The sequence below is a fragment of the Diabrotica virgifera genome, chromosome 3, assembly GCF_917563875.1.
Source record: "Diabrotica virgifera virgifera chromosome 3, PGI_DIABVI_V3a".
Classification (NCBI taxonomy): Eukaryota; Metazoa; Arthropoda; class Insecta; order Coleoptera; family Chrysomelidae; genus Diabrotica; species Diabrotica virgifera.
Genome location: NC_065445.1, coordinates 9,564,978 through 9,585,385, shown reverse-complemented (window position 1 = coordinate 9,585,385; position 20,408 = coordinate 9,564,978). Strand labels below are relative to the sequence as shown.

Here is a 20,408-nt window from a genome sequence, read left to right as displayed (position 1 = left end):
GCCAGGGATGCATTAGTGAAGCGGTATTAAAAAAGTGCTATTAAATTCAATAGAAGGCAAATCTATCACTGGAGAAGTTTTCAATAACTTATGTTTTGCAAATGATACAGTAATAATGACAGATAACAAAAAAACAATGATTTATAGAACATAATGCAACACCTTAATGAATGCTGTCATGAATACGGACTCAAGATAAATTTGAAGAAAACTAAATTCACGAGCATGACTAAATCAGCAGATGCAATTATCCAATTGAATATTGAAGATACAAGATACTGTAATTGAGAGTGTGGATACCTACAAATGCTTAGGAACTTAAATAACATCAAATGCGACCAAACCAAAGAAATTAAGATACGTATTGAAATAGCAAGTGCACCATCCATTAAACTTAAAAAAAAAGTTTATTTGTTGTCAGGATATAAATTTAGAGCTACGCCTAAGAATGCTTCGGTGTTACGTGTTCTCTACTCCTCTTTAGAGCTTGGAAGTGTGGACACTAAAATAAGTGCATCTGAATACGTTGATCAACAATATAGCAACGTTCGCAGCAATATAGCGAACCAACTCTAGCACAACACACTAAACTGCAGAGATTACGGTGGGCAGGGCACGTGGTCCGCATGCATGAGAGTAGAATCCCCAGAAAACTGCTGAATGCAAGAATGCAGGGAAGAAGACCTGTTGGAAGACCTAAAAAGAGATGGGAAGACGAAGTCGATGAGGATGCCAGGAACTTTCTGGGAACGCGTTCATGGAAAAGAACAGCGGTAAATCGAAATGATTGGAGAAGCTTATTGAAGGAGGCCAAGGCTCGATTTGGGCTGTAGTGCCATTGGATGGATGGATGGAATACGTTGATCGCCTTTGAATTTTAGTGTTATAGAAGAATTCTACGAATATCATGGATTCAAAGAATACTAAACTTGAATGTAACTAGAAGGATAGGAAATGAACCGTTGAATGAAGTTGGTCGTTTTTGAGTTTTGCTGTTACAGAAAAATCCTGTGTTTGGTGTTACAGAAGTGTTCTGCAGCAGTACATAACTATTTCGGCGGCAGTCAATAGGGTCAGTATATCCATGATGATTTCCAACCTTCGATAGAAGGTAGAAGTTGAAGAAGAGGAAACACCCATCTTAATGAGATGTCTCAATAAGAACTTATACATATTACCAACGAATATAGACGGTACTTCTATATTGTTGATATTACAAAAGTAAAAACAAGAAGAAACTGGACCGAAGCAATTGAAAACACAAGAAAGTAAATATTTTTGAATGATGAATATGTCTAACAGAACAGTGGATGTAACAGGCTGGATGATGACAACTGAAAGATGGCAAAATAATAAATCGTGAAGTATAGATGGCATTATTGACGCAACTCACCCAATTCTAGACGTTTCTTCTTCTCCTTCGCCATTCCCGCCAACATACTATAAAATATATGATAGTTTCTTTCCCCTTCGGCTTGGGATATCAGCCGACTCTTCTCCAAAAGATACTGATCGATGACAGCGCCTTCAATGCCCCCCGTTTTGTTGAATTTTATGTCGATGTATTTCCCGAAACGTGAGGAATTATCGTTCCTGACAGTTTTGGCGTTTCCAAAGGCTTCTAGAATGGGATGCGCCTCCAAGATCTGCTGTTCTATCCAGTTATGTTGAGCGCTTGTTGAAGCTAAGTATTGAAGGATCAGTTTTGTACTCTCTGTTTTTCCTGCACCACTTTCTCCACTAAAATTAAAGGTAAAGGATGAAAATTTGAAACGTTTCTCAATGCTAATATCTTCCTCCCCGTAAGTAATATAAAAAATCGATGAGATTTAAGTAAATATTTTTAATGAGGGACAGCTTAAGATTTAATTTGTTTCAGAGAAAACCATTTTTAAAAAAAATGTGATACACCTACTATATGACAAAAATTTACCACTGGATATCATAAAACTGATAGAAAACATATATATGTAAGAAATAAAATAGAAATGAAAGTCAATGGAATAATAACAGAACCCATAGAGACAAACACATGAATCAGGCAAGGAGATTCACTAAGCCCTCTACTGTTTAACATAATGTTGGAAGAAATAAAATAGAAATGAAAGTCAATGGAATAATAGCAGAACCCACAGAAACAAATACAGCAATCAGGCAAGGAGATTCACTAAGGCCTCTACTGTTTAACATAATGTTGGATGCAATAATAAAACAAGTGAAGAAAAAAGAGGGTACAAAATGGGCAATCGAGAGATAAAAATACTCTGTTACGCTGATGACACCGTGTTAGTAGCAGAGTGCGAAGACGACCTACAAAGATTATTGCACGAGTTCAACATTAACGCAAAAGAAATGAATATGAAAATATCAGCCCAAAAAACAAAAAGCTTAGTAATAGCCAAAGAACCATTAAGATGCAAATTGGAGTTAGACAATCAAATTATACAAGTAATGACTTTCAAATATCTAGGCATTAATCTATCAGCGGACAACAATATCGAAGAAGAGGTAAAAGACCAAATAATTAAAGCCAGTCGAACGGCCGGATGCCTAAACGACACAATTTGGAAAAACAAACACCTAAGATTGGAAACAAAGGCCCGAATATATGTCAGTTATTAGGCCAGTTATGACTTACACGGCCGAAACAAGACTAGATACAAGCAAAACACGAAGACATCTGGAAACCAACGAAACGAAGATCTTAAGAAGGATTGCTGGAAAAGGACTACAGGATAGGGTAAGAAGATATGAAATCAAACGCATATGTGGGGTAGACAATATAAATACCTGGGTAAAGAAGAGAAAAGAAGAGTGGAATGAGTCCATACGCAGGATGTCTGAATCAAGTATAGTAAGAATAGCCAGGGACAAGTCACCGTTAAGCAGGAGAAGTATAGGACGCCCAAGGAAAAGATGGAATGACAACTTAGGGGCAGAATGAAAGGCACCGTGGAAGAAAAACAGGCAGCATTACCTATACAAAAGAAGAAGAACAAGAATAAGAAGAAGAAGAAGAAAACCATCATCCGTTTACGTGCGTTTCTTCCTCTAGGAGTCGTCAGAACGGCTTTGTAGTGCGCTCTGAATCAAACCAAATCCAGCTGTCTAGTGAGCAAAATTATTTGAAACTATTTGCTAGTGGACGCAATAGTAACATCTATTTAAACAACCAGAAATCTAAAGTACAGAAGCACTATAGATCTGTTACACCGAAAAGCAAAATTTCTGGCAACAACCTAAAATCCGAGCCTTCTACAATTTGCAAGGCAAACGGAGCGATAAATGATGGACATGGGGGAATCCCATGACATTTACCGATAAATAAAAAATTGAGCGAGGAATTAGACAAGGCGACACCGTCTTCAGCCAACTATTTACTGCAGCTCTGGAATATGCATTTAAAAACGGGATTGGTCTAAAAGGGGAATAAATATTAATGGTGAATATCTGAGCCACTTGCGCTTTGCAGCTAACATTGTCATTATAGCCGAGAGTTGAAGGTCACAAAACGATTGAAGAACTAAAACAGGCAATAGAACAAGTAGGCCTGAACATAAACTTTCAAAAAACGAAATACATGACCAGTTTAGTTGCAAGTGATGTTATGAGAGTAGGTGCGCACGAAGTATATCAGGTTTTAAGCTATATCTATTTAGGGCATGAAATTAGAATAGGAAAAGACAATCAAACTTGTGAGAGCCAGCGTCGTATAGAATTGGGATGGACAGTATTGGCAAGAAGATACATATTCTAAAAGGAACGCTACCGGTTTGCTTGAAGGAAAAAGTTTACAACCAATGCATACTGTCGGTGATAACATATAGTTCCGAAACCATAACTTTGACTAAACATTCTGCAAATAAATTGAGAATTATCCAAAGAAAAATGGAAAGAGTAATGTTGGGAATAACATGAAGAGATATGGTACCAAATAGGATAGTGAGAGAGAGGACTAAAGTGACAAATGAAATAGAAAAAATTACATACGCCAAATATAGATGGGGCTGTACATGTAGCACGTTTAAATGATAATAGGTGGACCAAAAGACTCATAGAATGAAGATCTATAGAAGATAAAAGACACCGAGGTGGACCACCAAGAAGATGGATGGATGACTTGAGAAAAACAGTGGAAAATTGGATACAGAAGGCACAAAATAGAGAACAATGGAAGAATATGGAGGAGACCTATATCCAACAGTGGATGCAATAGGTTGAATGATGATGATGATGGGGAATCTACAATTGCATTCCACAACCCATCTATTTATCTAGATAAAGATCAAACGAATTTTTGCTTCCCAGTACTCAAAATGTGAATAGAACTAGGGTAATGAGAGACAGCTTCAGATTTAATTATGTTTTAGAGACCACCATCATCCGTTTACGTTCGTTTCTTCCTCTAGGAGTCACCAGACAAAACGGCTTTGTAGTGCGCTCTGAATCTGAAACTTTGTGAATTTGGTTTTGTTCCGTTGGTGATTTACGGAATCAATTAATGAAATTAAAATAAGTGTAAAACAACGAACAATAATATATTATTTATTTATTTTTGGTTAAAAAGGCGTCCTTATATCTCGTAAGAGGGTTTGTTATTCTTTTTGGGACGAGGGTTTGTGTCGGACTGCTGTGGCTGAACTAAAAACACATGTCTGTGGTTTTAAGTTGAAGACTAATTTATTGATATAAAGAGGCTGGGTCTTTATCTGGTGTTTTAAAAGCTGAAAACATTTCTGTAGTTTTAAGAAGCGTCTTCGAATGCATTTAAAAAGTGATTTATTGACATAAGATCTGATAAGGTAACTATTTAATGGGGAATTTTGTTTCTCATAAATAAACTGAGACTGAACAGGCCATTACCATATGGTTTCGTATAGAAAGAAATGTGAATTTTAAATGGCCCATGTTATTTTATTTTGAAAAAGTCATTAAAAATACAAATTAAAATTAGCATTTAAAAAATAGTAAAATAGTAATTGAAGCGTGTCGCCACAGTTTGATTCACAGCGCACCACAAAGCCTTTCTGACGACTCCTAGAGGAAGAAACGCACCTAAAGGGATAGTGGTGGTTTCTGAAACAAATTAAATCTTAGCTGTCTCTCATTACCCTAGTTCTACTCATATTTTAAGTACTAGGAAGCAAAATAAAATACATTGATAATCAAAATGAAGTAATTAAACATAAATACAAGATAATAATACATAGTTATTTACCTGATTACGATACACTGGTCTCTTTTGGTGCTTATCATATTGCTATAGCTGTTGTCTCCTACTGCAAAAATGTGGGGAGGCATATCTTCCATTCGTTTGTCTCGATAACTGTTGATGACTGCGTTTGTGTATATCGGTAAAATTTCGTAAGGATTTATTGCTACCAACATAGCCCCTGTGTAAGTCTAAAAAGAACGTTCTTTTAGGTTTTTGAAATGAAATGAACCCAAAATATCGCAGAGAACGACAATTAAAACAAAACGATACGATTATTTTTAATCACATTCGCGACTTCTTCTATTTTCTGTCGCAATTCTAAAAGATAATTAATTCGTTTTTTTGTAAACTAATGCTTTCATTTGCTACCAAATAAAAAAATCCAATGGGATGAAATCAGGACTTTTTAGTGGCCACTCACATCCAATCCACGACCAATCTATCGATGCGAAAGAACAAATAAAATATGAAAGATGAAAAAAGAAAAAGAAATACCCAACAGTATGAAGTAAAGAAAAATGAGCTACTTTGGTTACATACCAGAAATTAAAAATATGAGTTGATGCGATTGGATATACAAGGAAAAGTAAAAGGAAGAAGAGGATCGGGGAAACAACGCACATCTTGGTTAAAAAATTTAACGCAGTGAAGTGGGAAAACAACAATAGAATTCTTTAAAACAGCTGCAGACAGAGGAAAATGGCCCGTGATGATCTCCAACGTTCTTAAAGGATGAGGCATATGAAAAAAAAAAGAAGGAACCAACACTCGTAGCTACAAAACCTTCGTCAATAGACTAGACAATCAGCGGAATTCATACATGCCACAAAAAGTTGAGAAACCTATTGACCAGTTGTGATGAAGATTACCAACGCCCAATTCTGAAAGAGTAAGATATTACTTTATTGTTAGTTCCTTTAAAACCAACAGAAAAATCAAAAATGAATACATGTATCTGAAAGAGTACTTTAAAGAGACCATTCATTATGAGACAAATCTCGGACATATCTGGGACACGAAATCAAAATAAGCAGAGATAGTCAAATATATTACATACCAGGGGCGTAACAAAGGCCCCGCAGCATAAAGCTTGCGGGGAAGGGCAATATGTCAGGGGCCCCATCTTGTCTTCTAAAATATGTAAAAATGTGTTATTATTATATTATTTTACGCATAAATGAAAAATGTAAGTTGCCATAAACAGTGCATGAATACACTAATAGCCCAGTAAATGACCGTTTTGGAGTGTAATTATCAGCGTCACGACGCGACGGATTTGCTTGACAATTTGGATTTATAGTCGGAGAGATAGAAGCGGATTTTGTGCGTGATAAGTAATATGGAAAAACTATACGGGGATATGTTGAATTAGTTGTGTACATGACTTTCACCAACGGCCGGAAACCAGAGTTGGGGCCGAGGGTAGTTATAAGGGGTCAAAGTCGCGGATTTTATTATTTTTTTTATGACGCTCATGATCGAGATAGTGCACCAAAATTTGAGAATAAGTAGGTGATGACGTAACTAAGTAAAATCTCTAGGGGCGGAATGCTGCGTGGCCGACAAAGGGGTGGGGGTAGGGGTGAATATAAAAAATATAAAGGGTTTTTTGCGACGTCCGTGATTGAGATAGTGTACCAAAATTTGGGAATAAGTAGATCATGACATTACTAAGTAAAATCCCCAGAGCCGGAAACCAGAGTTAAGGATGAGGGTAGTTATAAGGGGTCAAAGTCGCCGTTTTATTATTATTTTTTTGTGACGCTCATGATCGAGAGAGTGCACCAAAATTTGGGAATAAGTAGGTCATGACGTAACTAAGTAAAATCTCCAGGGGTGGCACGCTGCGTGGCCAACAAAGGGGTGGGGCAGGGGTGAATACAAAAAATATAAGGGGTTTTTTGCGACGTTCGTGATTGAGAGAGTGCACCAAGATTTGGGAATAAGTAGACCATGACATAACTAAGTAAAATCCTCAGAGCCGGAAACCAGAGTTGGGCATGAGGGTAGTTATAAGGGGTCAAAATCGCCGTTTTATTATTATTTTTTTGTGACGCTCATGATCGAGAGAGTGCACCAAAATTTGGGAATAAGTAGATCATGATGTAACTAAGTACAATCTCCAGGGGTGGAACGCTGCGTGGCCGATAAAGGGGTGGGGGTAGGTGTGAATATAAAAAATATAAGGGGTTTTTTGCGACGTGCTAGATTGAGATAGTGCACCAAAATTTGGGAATAAGTAGACCATGACTTAGCTAAGTAAAATCCCCAGAGCCGGAAACCAGAGTTGGGGATGAGGGTAGTTTTAAAGGGTCAAAGTCGCAGTGTGTATCATTTTTTTGTGACCCGGCACAACATTTGTCCCCACGCAGCGTTCCGCCCCTGGAGATTTTACTTAGTAATGTAAATCTACTTATTCCCAAATTTTGGTGCACTATTTCGATCACGAACGGCAAAAAAACCCCATATATTTTTATACTCACCCCTGCCTACCACCCCTTTGTACCCCAAGCAGCGTTCCGCCCCTGAAGATTTTACTTAGTTACGTCATAATCTACTTACTCTCAAATTTTGGTGCACTATCTCCATCATGAGCGCCACAAAAAATAATAATAAAATCGCGACTTTTATCCCTTATAACTACCCTCGTCCGCCACTCTGGTTTCCGCCTCTGGGGATATTACTTAGTTATGTCATGGTCTACTTATTCCCAAATTTTGGTGCACTATCTCAATCACGAACGTCGCAAAAAACCCCTTACATATTTTTATATTCACCCCTGCCGCACCCCTTTGTCGGCCACGCAGCGTTCCACTCCTGGAGATTTTACTTAGTTACGTCATGACCTACTTATTCCCAAATTTTGGCGCGCTATCTCGATCATGAGCGTCACAAAAAAAATAATAAAAAACGGAAACTTGACCCCTTATAACTACCTTCCTTCCCCACTATGGTTTCCGGCTCTGGGGATTTTAATTATTTATGTCATGTTATACTTATACCCAAAATTTGGTGCACTATCTCAGTCACGAACGTCGCAAAAAACCCCTTATATTTTTTATATTCACCCCTACCCCCACCCCTATGTCGGCCACGCAGCGTTGAGCCCCTAGAGATTTTACTTAGGTACGTCATGACCTACTTATTCCCAAATTTTGGTGCACTATCTCGATCATGAGCGTCATAAAAAAAATAATAAAATCCGCGACTTTGACCCCTTATAACTACCCTCGGCCCCAACTCTGGTTTCCGGCCGTTGGTGAAAGTCATGTACACAACTAATTCAACATATCCCCGTATAGTTTTTCCATATTACTTATCACGCACAAAATCCGCTCCTAACTCTTAGACTATTAGGTTCTACTTAAACTTAAACTTCCTACTGCCGTTGGTTGCTTTTACTTGGGGGGGCGAAAGTGGTGACTCTCAGGGGTGAAAAACATACGTGTAAAATAAGTCTGGAAATGGATAAATTGACAATTCTAAGCAATTTTTGTTTTATAGAGTTTCTTTATATAAGTCAATACTTTTCAAGTTATTTGAGAGTGAAAATGTTTATTTTTTAACAAATAAAACACCTTTTTAAGCGGTTTTTCGCAAAAAAACTCAGAAAATAAGTCTGTTATTGAATTAAATATATCGAAAAAATGTTATTAGCAAAAATGTACCTTATAAAAAAAAAAACAAAAAAACTTGGTGTATTCATGAAGTACATATATCGACACAGTGAAAGCAAAGTTGTATGTCATGAAAAATTGTTCTTATTCGTCCAATTCCAAATCGAATATTTGAACGTGAAAAATCCAAAAAGTGAGGCACTTTTTGGAGAAAACTCATTAAAACTTTTTTTAAATGTTTAAAAGGAGCTTTATTTGTATTTTTTATAAAAGTTTCTAGTATCAAAACTAGGCGAGTTACGCTCAAAATAAAGTTGTCCTCCTTTTTTTGGCAAAAAAATCGTGAAAGTCTCCCCCGATTTAGCACCCCAAATAAAATTAATCTTTAGAGCTTTACCATTTACTTTATACAGGGTGTAACAAAAATACAGGTCATAAATTAAATCACATATTCTGGGACCAAAAATAGTTCGAATGAACCTAACTTACCTTAGTACAAATATGCACATAAAAAAAGTTACAGCCCTTTGAAGTTACAAAATAAAAATCGATTTTTTCGAATATATCGAAAACTATTGGAGATTTTTTAATGAAAATGAACATGTGGCATTCTTATGGCAGGAACATCTTAAAAAAAAATTATAGTGAAATTTGTGCACCCCATAAAAATTTTATGGGGATTTTGTTCCCTTAAACCCCCCCCCACCAAACTTTTGTGTACGTCTCAATTAAATTATTATTGTGGTACCATTAGTTAAATTCAATATTATTAAAACTTTTTTGCCTCTTATTATTTTTTCGATAAGGCAGTTTTTATCGAGTTGAGGCTTATGTTTCACTATGTTTACATAAAAATTTTATGGGGGTTTTGTTCTTTTAAACCCCCCAAATGTTTGTGTACGTTCCAATTAAAATATTGCTGCGGTACCATTAGTTAAACACAATGTTTTTAAAACTTTTTTGCCTCTTTGTATTTTTTCGAAAAGGCACCTTTTATCGAGATGTGACTTCTTTTTTAATATGGTTCAAAATATCCCTAAAAATGTAATTCATAAATAAATGTTCATGTTATTACCAAGTCTCCACAATCGTACTTAACCATATACAAATATGTGGTGGATTTGACAAATATTCGAAATATCTCGATAAAAACTGACTTTTCGAAAAAGTACTAAGAGGCAAAAAAGTTTTAAAAAGATTGTGTTTAACTAATGGTACTACAATAATAATTTAATTGAGACGTACACAAAAGTTTGGGGGGTTTAAAGGAACAAAACCCCCATAAAATTTTTATGGGGTGTCCAAATTTCACTATAATTTTTTCTTAAGATGCTACTGCCATAAGAATGATACATGTCCATTTTCAATAAAAAATCTCCAATAATTTTCGATACATTCGAAAAAATCGATTTTCATTTTGTAACTTAAAAGGGCTGTAACTTTTTTTATGTGCACATTTGTACTAAGGTAAGTTAGGTTCAATCAAATTATTTTTGGTCCCAGAATATGTGATTAAATTTATGACCTGTATTTTTGTTACACCCTGTATATATGTACCTATTGTTTATATGATCTGTAACTTTGAGCGGTTTGAAGTTCTTATTTTTGAAAAAATTTGGTTTTATAGTAAAAAAAATTCTTTATTTTGGAAAAATGCCCTTTTTCAAATTAACTTATAAAGAATTAGTGATACGAAAAAACTCAAACAGTAAAGAAATGTAGGTTTTGCTTTTCTAAATATTTTGTGTTTTATTTGGTTTTTCTGTAAGACAAAAATTTGTTATAATAAGATGTGGCTGTTAAAAATTTGCATACACTTGTGATTACTGACTCGTTCAAGCCTTTTCAAAAATAAGCACTTTGAACTGGTGAAACTTACTAGTCATATAAAAAAAGTTAAGTAATTTGTAACGCGGTAATAATTAGTTTCATTTGGGGTGCTGAATAGAGATAGATTTTCACAATTTTTTTTGAGCGAAACTCGCTTAATTTTGATGCTAGAAACTTTAATAAAAAATAAAGTTTTGATGCTAGAAACTTTTATAAAAAATAAAGTTTTTTAGACACTTAAAAAAGTTTTAATGAGCTTCCCCGAAAAATGCTTAATTTTTTTGGTTATTTCAGGGCAAATATTCGATTTGGAATTTGACAAATAAGAGCAATTTTGCATGAGCTACAACTTTGTTTTTACTGGGTCGATAGACTTAACCGCCTGAAAACGTGTTTTTTAACAATAAACATTTTCACTCTTAAATAACTCGAAAAGTTGACCACTTCGCTGGTGATACTGAAAATTACACGGTATCGCCGTGTTTCACGTACATTTACTGGGCTATACTATAACACATATAAGTTTTTCGTACACTAGTCGCATTTAGTAATTTTTTAAAGAGGGCCCTATTTCCAATTCTGCGGGGGGCTCCGACGGAGTTTGTTACGCCACTGTGAAATACAGAGGCGAATAGGCCTGACATATTCTAAAAAGTTTATTTCCCATATGTCTCAAGCGGAAGGTTTATAAACAATGTGTTTTGCCCGTGTAAACTTATGGAGCAGAGACTTTAACACTGAAGAGTTCAAGACGTCATCGAAATAATCACGACGATTAAGCGAAACTGTGCAGGGCACTTAACCAGTACACAAGATGGACGGTGGACAAGACGAATCATGAAATGAAAAATCGAAACCCAGAATAGATAAAAGAAGAGTAGCTGGAAACTAGTTACAATCGGCCTAGTATAGACAACACTGAAAAGAACTTAGGGAAGCCTTGTAACGATATGATACCTCGACAAGCGATGAGCTGCCTTGCCAGAGACGACCGGAGGAGTGTCAGCGTTGGCGCACAGCACCACTGGGGGAAACCGAAGGAGAGGGCATCGAGAGCATATTTAAGGCGAGCTAGGAGAATGAGAAATGGTTAGCGTATTGAACTAACTATGGCTCAACAGCTGATGCTCGCGTATTGAACGAGCTTTAGCTGGCTTGGCAAAGATGCACCGTTTGTGAGGTGGAACTATGCCTAGGTAGACGCCACCGTAGTGACGTGGGGTCTTGTCACGATCGTTATCGCAGTAGGCGGTAGTAGCGAGGAATGATCTCCGGATCGGAATATAAGGCTATGTTGATTTAACGTAGAGAGCTTGTTATTTTATATAAATAAACTGTTTATCGTATTATTTTAATGTTGTTACTATGATCGGATAACTGTAAGAAAGTTTAATATTGTTTTTCCTTTGCAGAAGACGGAATTATATTTTATTTTATTTGTTTTAAACTGTATATTTAATATATTTACTTTATTTTTAACTTGTGTTTTACTGAGTCTGTTGTCTTGAAAGGACTACCCGTTACAATGGCGCCCGAGCCAAAATTAGAATATGCGTAAGTAAACGTCGTTACTTATTACCCGGAAAATACCAAAAATGCCGACAGATAAAGACACAGACTCAGTAATAGGTCCACGTCGTGGATATATAAATAAAACCCGTTCAAAGATGATTAAGCTTCTTTGTTTTCAGATTATTAAGGAACCGAAAATGAACCAAATCGAGAATGATCCGAAAATAAACGTCGCCGATGCAACGAGCAGGAAGAGATGCGACCGTTCGCTGTAGAAAAGCCTTGGCATACTGTCCCAATGGAGTTGAGGGAATCACGCCCAAGATCTACAGAAGGAAGCACCTTCTAGCCAGTCATCCGAGACCAATTTACGAATCACCGAAAAAGACGACATTGTTGATGGAACCGTCGAAGATGAAACCAGCAAGAAAAATGTGACCATTTGCTGTAGAAAAACCTTGACAAACTGTCCCAATGGATTTGAGGGGACCACGAACAAGATCTACAGAAGGAAACATCTTCTTGATAATCATCCCAGACCAGTTTGCGAAAAGAGAACCGACAGAAAGTACATGCCTTAAGAGTAAACCGTCGCAGATGCAGCAGTAGACGCTATTGGTTAATTGATGATGAACGAATACTTACATATATCAACTTCTCCCTGTATCTCTTGTGTAAATTCCTTAAAATTGCATACTCCTGTAGATCTCCCAAATTGATCATGTCTTCAACCCCCTTAATGGATGACACATGCATGGACTGGATGACCTGCTGATTGGAAATGTAGCTTTCTTTCCCATCGTCGTCCAAAATTCTAACCCTGCTGGCTTCGACACCCACGATTTTACCTCCAATGGGGATATCGAATTCTCCATTTGTTACTGGCTTCGCCCATATGTACTCACCCTGAAATGTTACAACGTTTTTACTTTATTCAACATATAAAATTTAGATAAATAAAATTGAAGTTTCGATGTAACGTTAAATTTTTACTCCGTTAAATTTTTAAATATTTTGTTTTAAATAATATAACCACATCCCTGAAAAACGGAAAATCCGCTGGTGCTGGTGACATCCCTGCAGAATTAGTGAAAGCTTGTACAGACAAACTCCAGGAACAGCTAAGAAAACTCTTTCAATACTGCTTAAATGTTGCCGAATTATTAAAAGAATGGAAATTATCTATCATGTTGACTATCCACAAAAAGAACAGCAAGGATCAGTGTGAAAATTACAGAGGAATTGCGGTAAACAGAACAAAATATGAAGGATGTATGAGAAACTTATCAAGAACAAAGTAGAAAATGGCTATATAGATTACGAAGCAGAGGAGCAAGCTGGCTTTAGAGCTGGGCCATCCATTGTAGACCACTTAAACTCTAATATGCAAGTTCGCCTGATTTACGTAGACTTACAAAAAGCATATGACAGTATGCCCCTCAGGAAACTATGGTCAACCCTACATCAAACCAACATTAAAAATGGTCTACCAAGGCAGTCCAAAGGGTGTATAGTGGAACGACTGCAAAAATGAAAACTGGATCAAGAATGTCTAAGGGATTTATGCCCGGTTGCACCAACAGATCTTAAGCTTAAGTCGAGAATATCATAAGAATTAATATAATATAATTATAATATATTACAATAAAAATACCATAATATAATAATAGATATAATTGATAATAAGGTAAGAATCTAAAATTATGATGCAACGTAAGTGATACTCAAGGAGGCCCTATCTATAAGTAGAGCTTAGCTAAGCTGGAGCTTAAGATCTGTTGGTGCAACCAGGCATTAAAGTCACGAAAGAATTGAAGCAGGGTTACTGTATTTCGCATACCCTTTTCAAAGTTTATCTGGAACAAACACTCAAGCTGTGGAAAAAAAGTAATGGCATGGGAATCCCTCTCAATAACGCGACAACACTATACACTTTTTGTTTCGCTGATGATCAAATTTTGATTGCTCAGGATCATGATGAATTGAGTTACATGATGCCGAAGCTAATAGAAGAATATAACAAATTGGGTCTCGAAGTCATTATTAAGAAAACTGAAGCTATGTATATTGGAGGGACAAAGCAGTCCATTGCATTAGACGACGGAATATAAATTAAGCACTGTGAAGAGTACAAGTACGTGGGCATGAAGATAACTCAAGATGTAACACTCGATGCTGTTGTAAGAGACATAAACGGCATTCTGTGGAACCAAACAATATCTAAAGCAAACAAACAGCTTCATATACAACCATACTTTAAAGTGTAATCACATAATATGGCAATGAAGTTTGGTCACTGAAACAAAGTACAGAGAAAAATGTTACTAGGAACAAAAATGGACTTCTGAAGAAGAGCAGCAGGCAAATCAAGAAGAGACCGGATACCAAATGAGAGAATACGAGAAATGATGGGAGTACAATAATTGATGACATGAAAACAAAACAACTAGTATGGTACGGCCATGTCAAAGTACGGCCATGATCCAGATGACAGGATCCCTAAACAGATTTTGACGACAAACACCACAAGGGAGAAGGGAAAGAGGAAGGCCGAGAAAAAGCTGGAGGGAGGAAATTGAAAAAGAACTAGAGGAAAGAGAAATCCATCTAGTTATATGGATAATAAAAGAAGAATGTCGGTTAGGAGTCGGAAACTGATAGTAGTAGTAGTAAATTTTTACTCTAGAGTAAAATCTTAACGTTAAATTATACAAAATTTACATAACTAAAAGTGAAGTCTCGGTGTAACGGTAAATTTTATCATACAGAGTAAAAAACTAACGTTTAACGGGGTACTTTTTTACCTTATTTCTTTATGCTAAATATTTTTTTCGTCAACGTAATAAAAAGTGCAATCAAGAAATGTCTAAAAATAATAGCAATGAACTCATATAATTTTAATCAATTTTAATCTATTAATTATAAATCTTTTGTTTAGATGGTTATCTTAGATATTTGAAGCATTAAATCATTTAGCAAAAGCGAATTGAAGTTCATATTTCTTTTTTAAATGTAATCTTACAGAAGATTTGAGATTTTTAAAAAAGAAGATTTGTGGAAATAAGGAGATAAGGAGAAGATTTGAGTGGATTACCAAAACTTAATGTTAATTTACAAAATTGTCGTTTATACACTCACCGGCACAAAATTCCGCCACCCAAAATTTTTGATTAAGTTTGACAATTTATAACTTTATTAGGTATTTGTGCTCCGATTTTCAAGATTCTTGCACCAGTTTGTAGGTACATGTATTTATATCATTTGGTATTATTCCGGTAACAAAAAAAATTGCTTGCATGGCATTATACAGGGGTGAGCGTTGTATTTTATCCTAATTTTAAAAAATTCTGTGGAAAAATGAAATAGCTAATTTGGTGTCATAGTAATGTCATATTATCCCAGAGGTATCACTAAAATTTTGTTTATTGGATTATCTGAATATCTCTTTTCTTGTAAGAGCTGTACAATTTTTTGTAAATAAAAACACTGATTGACTCATAAAATAGAAGTTGGATTGATAAGATTAGAATGGCCCGCATGCACCCCAGGTCTCAATCCTATTGAGCATTTATGGGATGAATTAAAAAAATATATTTGCCGTCATCCTAGGCCTCCAGAAAATTTAGTACCGTTATGGCCGTGGTAGAGAAATATCGGGCTATTCCCCTGGCAAGAAGGATAACACATCTTAGTTTTGTTTTATTTTGTTAATTTTATTGCGTTTGATATTTTTAATTAAATAAACCTTCAAAGCAGTGTTTTTATTACAGCTCTTACAAGAAAAGAGATATTTGGATAATTCAAAAAACAAAATCTTGGTAATACCTTCAGGATAATACAAAAGGAGTATGAAACAAAATCAGCCCTTCAATTTTTCTACAGATTTTTTTAAAATTAGGAGAAAAAACAACCCTTCCATTCACCCCCGTATAATGTCATGTAAGAAAAAAAATTTTTGTAACCGGAATAATATCAAACGACATCAATACATGTACCTACAAACTGATCTCTTGAGCAGGAATCTTGAAAATCGGAGTACAAATAATAAAGTTATACAATTAAATATTGTCAAACTTAATCAAAAATTTTTGGGTGGCGGAAGTTTGTGCCGGTGAGTGTATATCACTTTAGAATGCATAGAATAATGTGGGGCTTGTTGACATACGGATTTCGAAATAATAATCTACACTCAATTAAGTGTTTGTGCTATTCTAAATTTATTTATTAAACTAGTTTACTTATTTAAAAACATGCTTCTAGTTTGAGTAGCCTAGATTGCATAAAATAATGTCTACATTATTGATCTTTTTATATTGTCGATATAAACCTATAATAATCATAGGCGTAACCAGGGGAGTTTGGGGGTTGTAACCCCCCATTTGGAAGTACTTTGGGCTCTATACGCTTAACATGGGCGATGGACAAAGAGGTTATTGGAATGGAGGCCAAGAGAAGACAAGAGAAGCGCCGATCGACCGCCTAAAAGATGGACTGACGATTTAGGAAGACTAAATAAAAACTGGATGGCGCAGGATAGACGGTGGATAAATGGAGGAGACCTATGTTCAGCAGTGGACTTTTGATGCTGGATGATAGATTTATCCTCGTGCTTCGTTTGTCTTCTGCAAATTGGACTTACAGAATTAACTTCAACCTCTGGAATACTTAGATGTTGTTCTTGTTGAATATGTCCTGCTTCTTCTTTAAATTCCGTCTCCCAATCGGAGGTTAGATATCGTCATAACCATTTTTATTCTATCTATAGCAGCTTTGAAGAGTTCTATTGACTGCATTTAAACCAGTCCCTTAAATTTTTCAACCATGACACTGATTTTCTTCCTATACTTCTTTATCCTCTTTTCTTTCCCTGTATTATCAATCTTAGCATTTCATATAGCTGTCCCCTTATTACGTATCCCAGATATTGTATTTTTCTTATTTTACTTATTTATGATCCTGGTTTCCAGTCCAGGTATATGTATTTTTCAACTCTTTTTATCAGTGTATCTCCCTACAACGGAGAAAAACATACTTTTCCTAAACTTTAAACAGGCGTTTGACAGGCAAGATAACATAGAGTAATAAAAGTACAGATAATTAGATGGTATGGACATAAAATGAGAAGAGAGAAGAGCAATCCATTAAGAGTTAATAACGGAATGGATACCACCAGGTAAAAGAACCAGCGAGAAGCAGACCTAAACTGAGATGGAGACAACAAGTGGAAGAAGACTTAAGGAGTATGGAAATTCGAAATATAGGAAGGACAATCACATAGAAAGAAGGATGGAGAAAAGTAGTGGAAACAGCGAAGTTACACCAGAAACTGTTAAACCAAACCCAGAATGCAATGATCCCCGCACAAAAAGGATCTTCAAGTGAAAGTGAAAACTGCTAAGTGAAAGGAGCGTATAGCTTGTATAAGGATTTGGATAGTATACCTTCTTCTATAGTCTTCTTACCTGCCCTTTATATATGGTGTTGTTGTCATCCATGAGTCCTTTTCGTGTAGGTTTTGCTGGATTGCTTGTGGTGTAGTGTTGTTTTCGTTCGTCTATCTAGAGAAATTCCTTGTTTATAAGCAATAAACGAGAAAAGCTCTGAAGAGTTCTATTGACTGCATTTAAACCAGTCCCTTAAATTTTTCAACCATGACACTAATTTTCTTCCCATACTTCTTTATCCTCTTATCTTTCCCTGTATTGTCAATCTGAGCATTTCATATTATAGCTCTCTTCTCATTACGTGTCTCAGATATTGTATTTTTTTTTATTTTCCTTATTTTAAATCCAGGTTTCCAGTCCAGGTATTTGTATTTTTCAACCCTTTTTATCAGTGTATCTCCCTACGACCGAGAAAAACCATACTTTTCCTAAACTTTAAACAGGCGTGTGATAGGATGAGTCAAGAGAACATAGAGCAATAAAAGTACAGATAATTAGATGGTATGGACATATAATGAGAAGAGAGAAGAGCAATCCGTTAAGAGTTATAACGGAATGGATACCACAAGGTAAAAGAGCCAGAGGCAGACCTAAGCTGAGATGGAGACAAGTGGAAGAAGACTTAAGGAGTAGGTATGGAAATTATAAATATAGCAAGGACAATCAAAGAGAGAAGAATGGAGAAAAGTAGTGGAAACAGTGAAGTTACACCAGAAACTGTTAAACCAAACCCAGAATGGAATGATCTCCACAAAAAAAGGATCTTCAAGTAAAAACAGATTTTAGCTTCCTCAGGAGCGTATAGCTTGTATAGAGATTTGGATACTATATTATATACCTTTGTTAAAAAAAATACACATATGAGTCATCACTACAAATAAACCTGCAGAGTAATTGTTTTTTATTAAAGAAACGAAAGTACTTACCACCGCTAAGCGGGGTTTGTTCGCCATTTTGACCAACCCCTTCCAACAGCCTGCCACACAAAATATTTACAAAAAACTAATTTTTTTGTTTCACTTGATACCATCAGTCGAATCAACTATCAACCCACATAGCACATAGTTATCGAACAACTTATCTCCCCAAGAGGATTATTGATAATAATTAATATTGTAGATACCGATAATAAAAAAAATCTTATCTGTGTCGAGGTTTTTAAATGTAAATTCTTAAATCTGTCACCGATAATTAACTGATTAGCTTGAAAACATTGAAACCTTTTAAGTTTTAGCAGTAAGATAAGAGATTAAAGAAAATCGATTGGTTTGCGTTAGATTTTATGGTTCCACCCTCGTAGGTCGAGGAACTTTGTAAACTTTTACGAGGTGCCATCTTTTATCATATCAGTTATCGATTTTACGAGTGTTGTTCCGAAAATCCTTAGCAAAGAGACCACAGAGTTGTTGTTTTTACATTCCAAACTTATTTTGGATAGTGACAAAAAACATTTAGTCGACATTGTTAGCTATTATGGTAGGGGAGCCCAAGCGGGGATTTTTGCAGTAACTCAGTAAGTCAGATTATCATTTGGGGAAAACCCTTGTACCCTGTAGATGTATTGTACCCTCGGAGATCCGTGGAAAAAATTTACACCCAAAATTACAAAGTTCAGTTTGGCAACACTGTGTAAATGTTGATAGTAACATATCCTTTTTAAGATAAACACAACTGTAATTTAGTCCAAATAAATTAATATATTTTTTTGCCAACAAAAATGAGATTTTTCAACCAAATAATGTTTCAAATATGATGTGCAAAATAATTTTTAATTGGGTTCTGCTAATGGGCTTCCTCTTTTTGTCATTAAAGTAAAAAAAATTTCAAGTTTCACTCATTAAATCATTATTGTTCCGTTATCGTCTTAATTATTTTAACTGTACTAATATCCGCCGAGTAATTCTGAATGATTAATAGGTTGTTAAAACATTTTATCTGTAGCGGCTTCTGGAATATCTTAAAAATATCGAATTTCAATGATAAAATGCACATATCCCACCGATCTTCGCTTCGACCATACCTCTACCATATATTGGCTCTAAACACAGGGGAGTTCGTTAAGGGGGGACCGAAAAAAAATATATCCTTAGAAAAACTCGAAATCGTCAGATTAAGATAAGGTAAGTTAAGTACATGTAAAACAGTGTATATTTAAATATTTAAAAAATCTGACGATTTTGGCGGGGCGTAAGAAAATGGGTGAGTCAGAAAGTTTCACAAGAAAAAAGCGAATATTTCACGAAATGAACGATAGATCTAAAAACTAAAAAATACGTGCTTAATATTTGTCAAAAGTCTATCGAATGATACCAAACACGACTGCCCACGGAGAGGGGTGGGGGCTAAATTTAAAATTTTAAATACGAATCCCGCGATATTTCGCGAAATGAACATCAGATCGAAAACTGAAAAATACACTTATTCAATATGTTTGAAAAATCTATCGAATGGCACCAAACACGACCCCCCACGGATGTGGGGTGGGGGGTTACTTTAAAATTTTAAATAGGAGCCCCTATTTTTTTATTGCAGATTCGGATTCCTTACGTAAAAATAAGTAACTTTTATTTGAAACATTTTTTCGAATTGTGGATATATGGCGCTATAATCGGAAAAAACTATTGTTGGAAATGGAAAATTAAATTAAAAATGGAAAGTCCCCACTAAAATGGAAAACTTTACTTAACTTTTTTTGGTTTTAAGACCTACTCTTCACAACCCAATAGGTCCCCAAAGCGCTCGAGTGACTGCGCATTTACCATACTTTCCTCCCCTACTATTAATATTCAA

At 35.6% G+C, this 20,408-nt stretch overlaps 1 protein-coding gene across 1 annotated transcript in view; it reads right to left on the bottom strand.

Moving 5' to 3' along the window:
* LOC114324523 (myosin-VIIa) overlaps positions 1 to 18,721 on the bottom strand; it is a 65,703-nt gene extending 46,982 nt beyond the window's left edge. Inside the window, exons 1-4 of the mRNA XM_050646263.1 lie at positions 18,545 to 18,721; positions 12,820 to 13,080; positions 5,219 to 5,403; positions 1,394 to 1,740 (exon numbers count right to left, since the gene is read on the bottom strand). Of these exons, the coding sequence (XP_050502220.1) occupies positions 1,394 to 1,740; positions 5,219 to 5,403; positions 12,820 to 13,080; positions 18,545 to 18,571 (820 nt within the window). The 5' untranslated portion in view covers positions 18,572 to 18,721. The remainder of the gene's footprint in view (positions 1 to 1,393; positions 1,741 to 5,218; positions 5,404 to 12,819; positions 13,081 to 18,544) is intronic.
* Positions 18,722 to 20,408: the final 1,687 nt, after the last annotated feature.